General features: G+C 35.5%; 1 protein-coding gene across 1 annotated transcript in view; it reads left to right on the forward strand.

Annotated features, from left to right (window-relative positions):
* The window catches only part of LOC126825269 (serine/threonine-protein kinase 38-like), a 68,310-nt gene that overhangs the window by 35,650 nt on the left and 15,902 nt on the right, over positions 1 to 16,758 (forward strand). Inside the window, exons 4-6 of the mRNA XM_050554856.2 lie at positions 454 to 576; positions 15,173 to 15,256; positions 16,472 to 16,595. Of these exons, the coding sequence (XP_050410813.1) occupies positions 454 to 576; positions 15,173 to 15,256; positions 16,472 to 16,595 (331 nt within the window). The remainder of the gene's footprint in view (positions 1 to 453; positions 577 to 15,172; positions 15,257 to 16,471; positions 16,596 to 16,758) is intronic.

Consider the following 16,758-nt stretch of genomic DNA (forward strand, 5'->3'; position numbering starts at 1 on the left):
AGAAAGTTCATCCCGATTTTCCGGCTTGGTTTCCCCTTGTCAGTGATGCAGGACGGAGGGCCTGACAAGGACAGCTGTCTAGTCCTTTGGATGAGACGAAAAACCGAGGTCCCGTGTAAATATTGGAATGCACGTTAAAGATCCCTTGGCAGTTGGAATTCGATATATAAGTAGGCGATAGTGCTGCTGCCCGGGCAAAATTTCCCTCATAGCACACTGTATGACGTATGTCCGTCTTCATTAGCCCAGTATGTAGCACACAGCATGGCATATGCCCCGTTTCATTATACCATAGGATTTGAACCCATTTTATTTCAGAAGTGTACATGTACGTTATGTACAGCTGTCACACGAGAATCTGTGCCCTAAATATTCCTACAACAAGATATTATTAAAGATTTTTGTTTATGCCACTTTTTCTTGTATATTTAAATTAATTTTGTTTATTTACAGAAAGAGGAAAGAAGACAACAGCATGCTACCAAAGAAACAGAATTTTTACGATTAAAACGATCTCGACTTGGTGTAGATGATTTCTCACCACTAAAAGTCATTGGAAGAGGCGCATTCGGCGAGGTAAGTTATTTCTAGATCTCAGGCTTTAAGCGGTGCTTACATGACACAATCAATCCATTGAATCGTTGGATGCAACAGTCGAATGAATCCAACCAATTCATCATAGAAATGCCTGGATGAACCTCTTGCTGCTTGAATAGAACAAGTTCTATTCTCATTATTGCATTACTAAGATTGAACAAATGACACAGCACACATATAGGGTACATTTGGTGTCATTTTGCCATAAAAAACATACACTGTCATACAGCCATTCTATCGAGTAAACAGCCTGACAGTTGTATGGACTTGTCGTATCGTTCAAATGCCGTTTTATTTCTTGTTTTTTCGTGGAATAAAAATCGTATATATATGCATTTCTTATTGGATTTCTGAAATCAGCTTTACATATAGCAGATCAATAAACCTTTACAGAAATTCTTATATTACAAAGAAACGTATTTTGTTTCTAAATCCCAGTCTTTATTCCTTGCTCTTTAACTGAAAGACTTCTAAAGTTAACTCTGCATACAGAAAATCAATATTACACTTTAACAGAAATTCTTACATTACAAAAATAGATATTTAACAAAGTTTCCTAAATGGATCTTATTCTCAGCTTGTAGATACCATCAGTAACATTTATAATATTAATTGCACAGAATTGTTTTTCCCCTCACTAATTATGTTTCCATTACATGTTCTCTAGAGCATTACCTTAAGGGTGATCAATGTTTTCTTGCACTGACTACTGGTACATACAGATTATATCATAGTGAAAAATTTATCTAAATAAAATAGAGAGAGAAAGAGAGGGTTTAACGTCCACTCAATACAAACTAGGTCATTTCGGGACTAACACATGCTTCAATTTTATTTCAATAATTCACTTACGCGTAGGGGTCTTTAGCAGTGGGGGGAACCAGAGGATCTAGAGAAAACCTACTCCTTGTCACGTACAACCTTAGAATCAAAACCATGCCAGCTGACTCAATAACAGACCTGATGATACAGCGCGCATGTGATAACCATTCAGCCATCCCCCCCCCCCCCCCTTTAAAAAAAAAGAAGAAAGTTTGTTTGTGGGTTCGCTTATGGAAAAAAAAATGATGGAACTTATAAATTTTAGAATAACTATGTAGTATTCAATTAATTTTATCCAAAACATACTATACATGAATGCATGGCCCGTTACCATTAGCAAGATTCTTAATATTTCTGGCGAATGTTTAACTCAAAATTATAACTATATAAGACAACTCAACTCGACGACGGCGCCAATAGCTGAACTAGTAGTAAAAGGACTCGCCTATAACTTTAGATAATCTGCGTTTTATCTTGGTTGAGTTTAACATCAGCGGTTTTGAGATGAAGAGGTGTTGATCAGTTCGTAGGACAAAATTTGTAACCAATAGGGCAGATTTTTCAGTTTGATGGGAAGATTTGTTATTGATATAAAAGCTCAAGAAAAAACCCACTTGTGTGACTCGGCCTTCAGTTAGACAGTTATAGAGACTTAAACGTCTACCACTTTGAAGTTTTTTTAAGCAATTGGTTATAATAGATCATAAAAATCCTTCAAATAAAGTAGACCACCATTCAATATAATATCCTGTATAGGTCGAGACCTAGTAATATTTAATAGATGGCTTACCTCTGTCAACAAGATTTAATAATATTATATTTCTCCTAATATTCAATCGTATCCGGTCTCTGACAGATAGTAAAATTTTTATATTTATAAACTTGAATTATTTATATCAGGTTTTATGTGACCATAAAACTGCTGATTGTCATTTGCATTTTTGGACAGTATTTAAATTTACATGGCTTAATGCACACTAATATTTTATTTAATTAAAGATACATTATGGGAGATTAGATAAAGAGCTGGCAGTTCTCAGTATAATAGTTAAAAACTAGATAATGTTAAGGGAATTTGCTGAAAATTTCAATCAAATTGATCCCCTCTGAACCGAGAATTTAGTGATTGAATTTTCGGCCTTGCCTCGATCATTATTACTAAAATCGGTAAAACATAGTTTTGATTATCCATTTCATAATTTAATCATGAATGAAAGTTGAGTGGCAGATCGGATCCTAATCCAGTAAATATCACAGGCTAGCGATGCCATCGAGAGTTGATTATGGCCTGGATAAGTTAATTAATTTCTAATTAATAACTTAGATAACATTTCAGGCCTAAAGAAAGACCTGCAATAGGCAGATGTAGCTCTTGCATAATGTATGTTTAAGGAATCAAAACCAGAATATCGACTGTAGCTATAGTCTCCCGGTTGGGACTTAGTCAAATAAAAAATAAGCCGATCAAAAGATTTATGGCGTTGGATTGTAAACACTGAATGGAATGGAAGCAATTTGGCACTGATATTTCTTTTAGAGATTCAGCACCTTTAAATACTTTATTAATCTTGGGTTTGATGTGGGAGCCATGGTGGCTCAGTTGGTGAGATGTTGGCTCGATAACCTGGAGGTCTCTTGTTCGATCCCTGCATTGTCCGAGAAAGGTCAGCGTGATTTTTCTGCGGGTTTCCTCCCTATTGGTGGTGCACGACCGTGGTCCTGGCAAGGAAAAATGTATAGTCATTCGGCTGAGAAGAAAAACTGGGGTCCTGTGTACACATTGGCGTGCATGTAAAAGTTCCTATAACAGTTGGAATTTGATATAAGAGTAGGCCACACTGTATGACCAAAAATGTCACAAGCAGAAAATCATCATAATTCTGCATTAGGTATGCTACATGATTTTCAAGCTTTCAATTATAATTTGGAAGCTGCCAGATATTGTGAAGCAAATTATACTGTTGGCATCACTATCAAAGCAGAGTCAAGCACAGCTTCTCCCAGAATGCTACTTTGTTATAAGCAAATTATAGTACCTGCAATGTTGAAACTTCTAGATCTCACACAAATATGTAAAAGCAACCATAAAAATGTTGTGAGAGAACAGAAATGATAGGCCTTTTTAAAATCCAATTGAATCCAAGTCAAAAGGTAATCAACATTGGTATTTTGATTATGACAATTATGTATTCTTAGTTGCTCAATCTGAGAATATATTAGTATGGATTAAGCCGTGAGAAATTTGATATTTTAGCGACAAATGCAAATGACGCATGGTTACTTTAATGGATAGAGGATAGTATGTGTAGAGCTTTTTTTATTGCACATTATAACCGAGGTTTAACATCCACTCATCACAAATTAGGTTATTTCAGGACTAACATATTGTTCAAATTTATTTAAATAATTCACTTGCATGTAGGGGTCTTTAGCAGGTAACCAGAGAAAAACCATATGGTTAAAAGCAGGAGACCTAGTACTCCTTGTCAGGTACGAGCGGATAATCGACATAACACATGACTCTTGTTAGAGACCTTATGATCTAAAGGAGTCACGCTGGCTAAGTGTGTAAGATGCTGGCTCGCTAGTCTGGGTTTGATCCCGGTGTTGGCCGAGAAAGTTCATTGGGATTATTTCAGTGTGGTTTCACTTTGTCAGTGGTGCAGGACAGAGGGCCTGACAAGGACAGCTGTGTAGTCATTTGGATGGGGCAAAAAACAAAGATCTTGTGTGCACATAAAAGATTGCTTGGCAGTTAGAATTCAATATAAGAGTAGGCTGTAGTGCCACTGTCGGGGCAAAATTTCACTCATAGCACACTGTATAGCCCAGTCGGAGCAGGACAGTAGGACATTAAACACCATTTCATTTATGATCTAAAGCGCACACGTTTAACTATTCGGCCACCCTGTGAAGTTTATGCAGTAAATGTTGTCTATGAATATGTCTAGTTAACAGGTAGAGTAGTTTACTACCTGTGGTTATACACATTAATATGTCAATATCATGCAAGTTGTATTATAAATGGTCGATATACTATAGAACATGACAGCTATATTTATAATAGATTAAGTTATGACTCATCTAGGTAAACTCAGGTATTGTTCAGGTGTTAATTGGATTCTAACTTTTATTCTAAGATTTTTTTTTTTTTTTTTCAAAATGTCAGTGACAGTTTTTTTTATTATACATCAACTCTCTTTATATACAATTTGTACTAGCATTTAAGATATGGGTCAAACTTTTATATTGAATTAAATAGGCTTTTAACCGTGCTTATGTAGTATTTATGACGAATAAAAAGAATTAATAGATTTTATTAAATTAATTGACAAATTAAATCCACATTTTTATATATTCTTTTCAATTGAAAGAGGTCAAGTCCTTTCAACAAGACCAAATAAACGTGAAATAAATGTTCTAGCCCTTCAAGTTCAAGTATAGTTTATTGAATAAATTAACAAGCCAGATCATCAAAACATCTTGTTATAACAGATTAACCCTACACAGGGACCACATGCTACGAGATTTATTTGTTTATCATTTACCAATTTCCGTTGATGGTTGGGGATCACATGGCTAAGTGGGTAAGACGCTGGCTCACTAGCTTGGAGATCGAGTGCTCGATCCCTGCATTGGCCAAGAAAGTTCATCCAGATTTTCCAGCGTGGTTTCCCCTTGTCAGTGATGCAGGACGGAGGGCCTGCTGTCTAGTCGTTCGGATGGAACGAAAAACCGAGGCCCCGTGTACACATTGGCGTGCCCATAAAAAATGTCATGGCAGTTGGAATTCGATATCAGAGTAGGCCGTAGTGCCGCTGTCCGGGCAAAATTTCCCTCATAGCACGCTGTATGGCGTATGCCCGTCTTCATTAGCCAAGTTTAGGAGTAGGACGTTAAAGCCCATTTCATTTCATTTCATTTCATTTCCGTTGATGATCTTTATCAAAACCCTACCCTCTAAACAGATTCAGAATCTTAACTAAGTGCAGTACAACCGACATGACAAACTACATGTACACAGACATTGCAAGAAATAAACACCTAATATCAGTTCTATGGAATACAATTACAGCTTATTACTGAGCGACGTTTCGACTTGACTCGCTCAGTAATAAGCTGTAATTGTGACCTGTATACTCCAGTTCAATTACTAAATGCCATTGAAACTAATTATGTAACTATGGTGACAACAAATGTTGTTTTTCCTTAATGTATCTTATTATATAGCTTACATTAAAAGTGCATTATGTAAGATTTAGATAAAGAGCTGGCCGTTCTTCAGTCGTTGTTTTTTGTATTTTAGAGGAGAGCCGAAAAAAGATCCCCTTAATGAACAAATTGAAAAAATCGCTCCCCTAAAAAAGCTCTCCTAGTTTTGATAAGAAGAGTGATTTAGAAATTAAGGAGAATGATCTTATATTAAGGAGAGTGGTTAGTTGTTTGTATGGGAAATGGTTCTGAAGATCAACAACTGTGTGTAAGGGGCAATTCTTGGTTACATAAATGATAATAAACATCGTCTGCTAAATAATAGCACTCGTAGTCGTACGGTCAAGTCAAACTATGACTACAGTACATACGGTATTCCAATAGAAATACTTTTCGACATTTCTAAATATATATAGCTTGTATAAATTTTGTTTAAAAACATAACCCCTATTCAAAATATAATCATAAACGCTTGAAAATTCCATCAAAATATAATCTATTTCTTCTGGAATTATTCTCATTGGAAATTTTTATGTGCCATCTCTCGTAAGTTCTCACGTTTCGCGAGAGTTCTACTTTTCATTTCAGTTAAATTAACCAATGGTGCATAGGCGCCATCTATTTTTAGCAACATATCCATCGGAATTTTATTACCATGTGCGATCACATTATACTAATCGAATACACCAAATAAATGTTCACAATGACAGCATGGTGGCGATCGGAATGGGAGTCTTTTACGTTCTTTTGAAAAAAACACCCCAAATACATGTCCATGATTATATGAAGAGCGATTTTCAATTATAAGGCGAGGGAGAAAAACCTCCCCTCGGTCAACATTCGGGTGCGCGACAGGCCCTCGCGAGCGATCATACGCCTCAAAAAACAATGACTGGTTCTTGATATAATAGTTCAAAAATAGACAATGCAAAATGAATATATTGAAAATTTCATTGAAACTACTTTATTCTTAGCATCGTTTTGAGTGTTGGAAGATGTGCCATAGATTGTTTATTATCGTAACATTGGTACTAATTTTGACAGTCAAGGCTAAATCTTGATTATCCAATTTTATCGATAAATTTTTAAAATCTCTTGGGTCTTAGCGAGTTGATTCTAGACTGGTCATGTGAATAAATGTCTAATAATAGGCAGATTTAGCTCTTACATAATGCATCTTGAAGTATCTGATTTATAATTTACATGTATCTGTCTTAATTACAAATCTTTTGAAATACATCTTTAAGCCACCAAGAGTGGTGGTTTCCGTCTGTTGGTGTTGTATTTCAACTAACGTGACTATAGAAATTTATTTATTCTCCTTGTTGTACGTACACCTGCTGATTGTGGCTTCAACCTTGATCTTGTATTGTACAGGTTTAAATTTAGAATGAAACAGTCATTGTACTGGATACATGTTATAATGCTTTACATGCGTAATAAAATCTTACATTAAAAACACAATAACCGTTTATATGCTATACAATCACTTGTAACACTGGTTTATTATGCATATAGCGAGGCGTTTCTAAATTTTGTCTTCTTATTGTTTTGTTACAAAACATGATCATTTGTAAACTAAAAAGTAATATAGTTTAAAGGAGCTAAATCGCTAATATTCGGGACCTAGAAATTGGCACAAATGGGTTGCAATGCATATAATAATGTAATATGAATGTATATAAACTGATTTGCATTCAATCGTTTCCGTTTCTATACTCTAATTTAAAATCAGTTATGTTCGGCGAAATACGCCAGAAGTCTCAATCGAATGGCAATCTTTAGCGTCTGGTTATTCCAGTCTACACCGATATTATTTATTGTGCATGCTCTCCCGATAAGAATATGACGTCACCGTTTGACATGAATTGTGGAATATGTCTAGACTCGTTCTTCAAGTCCCTCGTTACAAATGGCGCTGAAACGCATTATGGTACACGATTCGTGTACCAATGGTAAAATGTTTATTTTGTCTTAAATATTGGACATCAGAAGCTCATCTTTTCCCGGTAAGATTACAACATCAATGTTGGTTTAAATTGACAAATAATTTGTGTTTTCAGTATCGAAGACTTTGGATGATATTGAGTTAGAGACTTAGCTACTTTAAATGATTATAATTTTTTGAAGAAAGGAAGCTTATTGTCCGAACTTACTACATTTTACAAGAGTTGGAGCGAATCCTCTAAAATCACAGAGAGAATCTGATTTCATATATTATATTATCTGAAATTGTTTCGTAACTATGCTCTGATGCAGGGTCTGACAAGGGCAGCTGTCTAGTCATTTGGGTGAGACGAAATACCGAGGTTCCTTGTACACATTGGCACACACTGTATGGCGTATGCCCGTCTTCATTAGCCCAGTTCGGAGCAAAACAGTAGGACTTTAAACCCCATTTCATTTCATTTTCATATTAATATTGACTGAAGTATTTAAAGAGAACTGATAACGTTAGCCAAAAAATGTGTTTATTATTTTTTTTTCAACATATTTTTTTACATACATCCAAAAATATTAGCACAACTGTAAAACTGCACTACTTTGTTTCACGGTAAATGACGAAAAGATAAAAGGTATGCTGATTTCAACACTGATTTAATAACATTTTAAAGTACTTTTCACCCACGTTGGGGCTATTACTATTCATAAATAATGCCATGCACATAGAGATGGACAGTATAGTATGTTTATTTATACATATTTACATAGTAACACTGTGGTTTTAATTGTCTATAGTTACCGCATATAGGTAACTAACAGAAAACACTTGTGTTTGTTAATCTGTTGTATATGGGTACAGTTTAGGAACAATGAGTGAAAAATAATCTAGGGATAGATTAAGAAAATGAATTAAATTAATGGACCATTGTTACTTACTGGGTATTAAGTCGAGGAACGTATTTTTTAATCAAATAGTTTTATATTATTTGCTTTTCGTCATTTCATCGACTTTCATTTATTAAACGGGAAAATTTGAAATTTTACTTGTAGGTGTTGTGCACATCTAAGGAAATGTCTGTTTACAAATAAAGGCCCATTTTCAATCCCGTCCATGGTTGTATACTCTATTCCATATATAGATAACAATGGGTTCCATAGGAATGTACACAATATAGAATTTATTTTTTATCGCATTTTTCTTCATGAAAATATTGATTTAAAGACGTTTACATGCTCCGTTTTTATTGTCAGTATCTATCTTAGGATTATAGAACGATTGAAGTATTTCTACATCAAGGTGCAATGTTTATGTCAGGGTTTTAAAGAGATGTTGATTATTTGAGACATGGTCTTTATCTCCATACAACTATTTATCACCTAGTAAAACAGATGTCAACAGCAAAAACTACCATAGTTTTATGTGTAGTGTAAAATTCTATTTCGGTAGAGCTTGTCATTAAAAGATATTTTCATGGTTGTTCATCAATAGGTCAAATAGAATGTTTTTATGCTTGATTAAACCAACAAGTTTACCAACTGTACCAACGGGAGAAAACTTAAAGTAGCGATCTATCTTTTTATTAAAGTCTTTTCAAAGCTCTTTGTCCCCTTTGTCAGTGATGCAGGACGTAGGGTCTGACAAGGAGTAGTGTCTCACTGTTACGAGGTCCTGTGTACACATTGGTATGCAGATGCACACAAAAGAACCCTTGATGGCTGGATTTTAAAATAAGAGAACGCCTTAGAGCTGCTGTCCTTGCAAAATTTCACTCACTGTATATGAAATGAAATGAAATGGGGCTTAACTTCCTACTGTTCTGCTCCAACTGGGCTAATGAAGATGAACATATGCCATGTAGTGTGCTATAAGGGAAATTTTGCCCAAACAGCGGCGCTACAGCTTACTCTTATATCGAATTCCAACTGCCAAGGAAACTTTTATGTGCACGCCGGTATGTACACAGGTCCTCCGTTTTTCATCCCATCCGAATGACAGTTGTCCTTGTCAGGCCCTTCATCCTATACCACGAACAAGGAGAAATCATGCCGAAAGATCTTGATGAATTTTCAAAGCCAACACTGGTAGCAAACCTGCGACGTCCAGGCTAGCGAGCCAGCAATCTGATTAAAACACAGATCCAATTTCGTTTCTTTTTATAGTTCAAAATTTCGATTTTACTTGTCTTTATTACACTTGGATCTGGAAGTGTTGTTATTTAACTCGTGTTCTGCTTGAAATGAGGGGTCAGCCAATTAAATGGTCTGTCGAATAGAACGTTTGACCTTTTTCGCGCGGAACTGTGGGTAGACATAAGCGACAATAGAAATCAAAACAAAGCAAAAGTAGATAAAAAATACATGGTTAATCGAATGACTGACGTAATCGGGTCAAATGTCGCTTGCTTGGTACCTGACGTCATAGAACGTGAACTCCCACTATAACTTGTTAGATCTACATGTAGTGTAGGCCATCGAAAGTATAAAAGACGAAACGAAATATAGATCTATATTTTAATTAGATTGGCGAGCCAGCATCTTACTCACTTAGCCACCGTGGCTCCCCAAAGCAATAAACAGGTAAAAGTACAAATGACAATCGACATCTTTATAACAATCTGATTAAAACACATATCCTATTTCGTTTGTTTTTTTTTTTAAATTATATTTTGTTATGTAAGTCTTTACCACAGATTGATCTGAAAACATTCTTGATTAAGCCACATTTTCTATGATATAAGAGATCAGCCAATGAAACCATCTGTTTAGTTGAGCTCTAGGTGGAGGTGTGCACTGAATTATTGGAGAGAATTATAGAGCAGTAGAAGAGAAAACAAATGTTACATATAAATAGTTTACACGATTGAGTTCACCAATGTGACCGCTCTCAAATCACTGAGATCTAATTGGTTTAGAGGCCATTGAAAGACTAAATCAAACAAAATGTAGATTGTATTTTAACCAGTTTGCTTTAAAACAGACTTTATTTCTTGAAGCAACAAGGGGGGTTGGATGGCTGAATGGTTAGTGTGCGCGCGCTGTATCATAAAGTCTGTCATTGAGTCGACTGGCGTGGTTTCGAATCCCCGGTTGTACGTGACAAGGAGTAGGGTCGCCTGTCCAACCTCGTGGGTTTTCTCCGGGTCCTCCGGTTTCCCCCCACTGCTAAAGACCCCTATGCGCAAGCGAATTATTGAAATAAAATTAAACCATATGTTAGTCCGGAAATGACCTAGTTTGTGTCGAGTGGACGTTAAACCCCATTTCTCTCTCTCTTTGAAGCAACAAAGAATAAATATGATATATTTCTGGCTTGCCAAGAGAGAGTTCTTGTAAAAGAATTTTTTTTTTTCGTTCGGCTTTTGATTTACAAAACATTTATCAGTGTATGTGAAATCGGGGATGGCTCCTTTAAACACTAGTTATTTAGGCAGGACATAAAACTTATATATTTCAGTAACTTTGAATATAAAACAGGATTACATCAGTAAAAATAACATGAAAGACATTGATCCATTAATAGAATTTAAAGCAAACCTTTTACAAGGTTCACCTTTTAGCCTGCCTCTATTGATTTTATCAGTAAATAATACTAAGCCTTACTAAGCTTTATTTAGATTGCGTAAATCAATTCGACTTTCATTGCAGTGCTGGTTAAACCATCGTATTCAAGTTTTGTGGATTTTTAGGATTTATTTCTTTTAAGTATCGAGTTTTAAATAAGAGTACGTTTTGTCGTGTGCCTTGCAAATATTTGTATACAAGTGAATTTATAGACCTTGTTTCTTTTGGGTTCGTGTAATTGGTTAGGTAATCGGCAATTTCAAATTCTTTTGGGTTTGATGGGTGTTTATACTGCTCTAAATCTGATCCTTGGTTATGAACTGGCTGATACAGTACGATAGTTTAAATTTGAAATTCTAACGGAAAAATTATCTTAATGAAGTCCATAAATGATTTCATATGTTTTGCTAGTTTAGTTATCAAGTCGTTGATGAATAGACAATTGAATGATAATTTAAAGGAAACATGCTAATTGTCAAAAGTTAAAGAACAATTCTATTAAAACTACTTTGTTAGAGCAATATTGATAGTGCATTTGGATAGATTTATGATACATGTCTTCACCATTCAACACTGTAACTCAAAAGGAAATAGAAGCAGTAAAATTACTTAATCGCTAAACTATCTGCATCCTACACTAGATACGTCTTTAACTAATGACTGGCTCCTCTCACAAGTTTCCCAGCGGATGTTAAGTCGAGTTACAACCCACCAGTTTAGGACGTCTTAAAATGCGCAGGACCGTCTCTAATCTAGCGTTCTCCTTAATATCGCAGAACCTAACTGTGAATCATTTTATATGTACATCCCCTGAAATTAAAATTTTAATGAATTTATCTTAAAATACAGTTAAATTGATAGTTGTTATATGTAGAAACACTTGAAAATGTATTAAAACATTGGGATAAATTAAATGCCATATCGGGACAAAAACAAAAAAACTGAGAAAAAAAAATTGACAGCCTTCCAAAATTTTGAAGAGAAAGTCTTGCTATAATACCAACCTTACTTGGCTTTGTTCTGTAAGGTCTTCCATATGGGAATTTTACAGTGATGTAGGAAAATAGCAAATTGACAGGATGTACTAGAAATAGATTGAGGTTATGTATGATACATAATTTAGTAATAATAATATAATAAGTATATTGTGTGAAGCAGGTCTTATAATTGACTTATATTTCCTGGTTGGTATGAGTACTACATGTATATTGTTAATAACACATGTACAGTTCAAATGTTTCCCTGTATATAACGCTATTAGTCGACTTTCTATTGTTCTAGCTGAACTCTAGTTACTATCATGTACTCAACATGCACTGAACACATACATGTATATGCAGTGAGTGCCCGAGGACCACACTACACACAAATAAAACCGATAAGACAAACCCGAGGACAAGTCATTACAAGAAATAAACAAGAAATATCAAATCAAGGGAATGGATCTGGAGGCCAGCCGTGTATGCTTCCATAGTTAGTGTAGTAAAATTTTTATGAATACGCAATTACTGAATTTATTATTAACTTGATGCAGACGAGAGTATCCGGGTTGAAACGTTGCATAGTATTAAACTCAGTAATTATGTATCCATAAAATTGTACATGTACCTTGTACCATAATATGTTCAATTACTAAATGCCTGCAAAGAAGTGGTTAGCAATAGAGTCGGTGCTGGCAGAAAAAGTTCCTCAGGATTTTTCAGCATGGTTTACCCATGTCAGTGGTGCAGAACAGAGGGCCTGGCAATGACTTTCTAGTTGTTCGGATGGGACAAAAAAAAAAGAGATCCGTGTACACATTGATGTTCACGTAAAGCAACCCTTGATTGTTGGAATTCGAAATAAGAGTAGGCTGTAGCGCCGCTGTCTGGGCAAAAATCTCATTATTAGCCCTGTTGGTGCAGAAAAGTAGAATATTAAACCCTAATTCATTCATTCATTATGTTTTGCAAAACTACACCATGATGCATGGGATTCTTTATCTTAAATGAGATCTAGGGAAACATATGAAAAAATAAACATCGTGACCACTACTAATGAGAGTATTGTTAGAGGTAGAATGTAAGAATTGGCCGACTACTGTTTGACCTTTGTCTTGAGTTAAAGCAGATGTAAGTCTAAACAGGACATGAAAACAGTGGACTATATACAGATATGTTACTCAACAATGAGTTAATAGAAAACAGTAGAGTATATAGTTGGTTTACAGGATACACCTGATCTCATATTAAAACAGTACCAGTACTACAGATCATTCATTAAAAAGGAGAGGGGGGGGGCGACAGGATACACCTGATCTGATATTAAAACATCTATTGTGTACAGTACCAGTAATACAGATCATTCATTAAAGAGGGGGTTTTGGTTGGCCGAATGGTTAGGGCTTGCACGTTGTATCATAAGGTCTGTCATTGAGTCAACTGGCGGGATTTCGATTCCCCAGTTGTACATGACAAGGAGTAGGGTCACCTGTCCTCCGGTTAACTCCCACTGCTAAAGACCCCTACACACAAGCGAATTCTTGAAATAAAATTGAACCATATATTAGTCCTAGAGAAACCTACGGTGTTGGACATACAACCCAACTCCTTGTCAGGTATAAGCTGGGAATCTAAACTTTGCCGATTGACTCAATATGAACCACACACAATCAGAATAAGATTTTTTACTTATACTATGATTACTGTCATTATTCCAAGAAGTCTGCAATTATAGATGGAACCAAATCAATCATGATTATTGATTTACTATCTTACTTTATATATAAAAAAACAGATCTAGCTTAAAGTGGATATATTACCATGTATAATATTTACACAAGGTACAATTTTATAAATACACAATTGCTGAGTTTAATACTAGGCGACGTTTCGACTTTATCAAGACGAGAGTATTAAACTCAGTAATTGTGTATCCATAAAATTGTACGAGACGAGAGTATCCTCTTGGAAACGTCGCTTAGTATTGAACTCAGTAATAATTGTGTATAAAATTTTACCTTATGTTAATATGTTCAATTACTAAATGCTAATCAAAGAAGATATAATATTTATGGATGACTGTTTGAAGGTGTAAGGGGATCACGGTGGCTAAGTGGCTAAGACACTGGCTCGCTACCCTGGAGGTCGGGTGTTCGATCCCTGCATTGGCCGAGAAAGTTCATCCAGATTTTCCGGCGTGGTTCTCCCCTGTCAGTGATGCAGGACGGAGGGGCTGACAAGGAAAGCTGTCTAGTCATTCGGATGGGACGGAAAACCGAGGTCCCGTGTACACATTGGCGTGCACGTAAAAGATCCCTTGACAGTTGAAATTCGATATAAGAGTAGGCTGTCCGGGCAAAATTTCCCTCATAGCACACTGTATGGCGTATGCCCGTCTTCATTAGCCCAGTTCGTAGCAAAACAGTAGGACGTTAAACCCGATTTCATTTCATTTTCATTTCATTTTGAAGATGTAAAATAGATAATTTATTATCGTAGCAACCATACTTGACTAAGACTTGTCCATTTTATCAGTAAATTTTTAAATCACGCTGATGTTCAAATCAATCTGATGATCTAGAGAGTTGATTATAGACTCGTCATGTGAATAAATGTCTAAATAATAAATTATATAACATTTGAAGCCAAAATAAAACCAGCAATAGGCAGATTATAGCTCTTACATAATGCATCTTTAAAGTGTATGTCTAGAAGTACAAAATCTCTGAAATGAATCGGGACAAAAAATGAAATGGATTTGTTAATTGGGAGAAATTTTATCAAGCAATTGGGAGTGGAAAAAAAGTACAATTGTCATCGAGGCAGATTGAAATTGTTGCTTTATAATGATCATAATGAATACAATGTGAATGAGATTTGTCTTGTAATTAAATCAAGTTTATGAATAGTATAAATTCTGAATAGCCTATAATAGCCTATATCATTGTAATCCTAATTGCTCTCTAGGGCTTACTCGCATGGAATTAATATAGGAGATAATTTGAAGAGAAATATATGAGGATTTCATTTGTACTTAATTACTATTTCTATTTCAGGTGCGTCTAGTCCAGAAGAAAGATACCGGCCATGTTTATGCAATGAAAATATTACGCAAAATGGATATGTTAGAAAAAGATCAGGTGGGTTTTGGCGCAAAGATAATTATTTCCTATAATCACTTCTGGGTCCAGTTTCAAAATATCACACTTAAAACTTATGTAAATCTCTATTGAACTTATAATATTAGTAAGTGCAGGGTGATTGTACCATATATAGTCAGTTACAGAGTTCTTAATTCTTTTTGAGACTACGCCAATATTTGTAAGTGCAGGGTGATTGTACCACATATGGTCAATTACACAAGCCAAACCTACAGTGCAGGGTGATTGCACCACAAATAGTCAATTACAAATGACAAACCTATAGCACAGGGTGATTGCACCACAAATAGTCAATTACAAATGCCAAACCTACAGCGCAGGGTGATTGCACCACAAATAGTCAATTACACAAGACAAAGCTACCAATACCTCAACCAACAAATGTATATATGGTATATATCAGATCAAATGAATGGATCCCGGGGCTAGCCGTAAGTGTCCACTGCGATGTACAGTCCCAGGCCTGTAGTGATACAGATTTCACTGAAAATGACAAACCAACTAGAAATAGACAACCCAAGAAAAAAGTAGAACAATTTCCCAAGTATTTGACTTAGGAAGTTTTTCATTGAATATATATATAATGAAATGAAATAGGGGATAACTTCCTACTTTTCTGCACCAACAGGGGGAATAAAAAGTATGCTATGATGCAAATTTTGTCAGTGATGCAGAATCGATAGCCTTGACGTTCGAAGGAATGAAAAACCTGTGTATACAGTCTAAATATTAATGCCAAACTGCAGATTTGGTCAAAGGTCACGAGATGTAAACGGGTCAAGCACTAACCCAAACTCTTAAACTAGACCTAGACCTTACCCTAACCCTTACCCACAATCTCGTCCACGATCACGTGCCCTAACCTTATTTACGTCTCACAACAATGGCAAAAGCTGGCCTTAATATTTTGACCTGACCTTAAGATCCCCTGACATTTAAAAATCAAAATAAAAGTAGGCCATAGTGCTTCGTTTCCTTCAGAACACTGCATGACATCTTGTCTTAATTATGTGGTGCAGAAAAGTAGGACAATAAACCCTATTTCATTTCATCTTCTACAAATTTATTGTGTGGTCTGTCACTGATACTGTCTTTATTAGCCCAGTCAGAGCAGAATAGTAGGACATTAAACCCCATTTCATTTCATTTCTGTTGCTGATATATTAAATATAAAATATTGTTATATTTCTCCAGGTTGCCCACGTACGAGCTGAACGTGATATATTAGTAGAAGCAGATCATCAGTGGGTAGTTAAGATGTATTATTCTTTTCAAGATGCACAGAATCTTTATCTTATCATGGAATTTCTTCCTGGTGGTAAGTACACACATTAATACTTCATCATGGTTGTTTCATACATGTCTAGAAATAAGGCACCTGTCATAGACATTGTCAGGCACAGATATCATTCTACACATACAGATTCATCTACTTCATTCCTCGAGAATAGATCTCTGCCATAAATGACCACCATATCCAA

Source organism: Patella vulgata, chromosome 6 (assembly GCF_932274485.2).
Source record: "Patella vulgata chromosome 6, xgPatVulg1.2, whole genome shotgun sequence".
Lineage (NCBI taxonomy): Eukaryota > Metazoa > Mollusca > Gastropoda > Patellidae > Patella > Patella vulgata.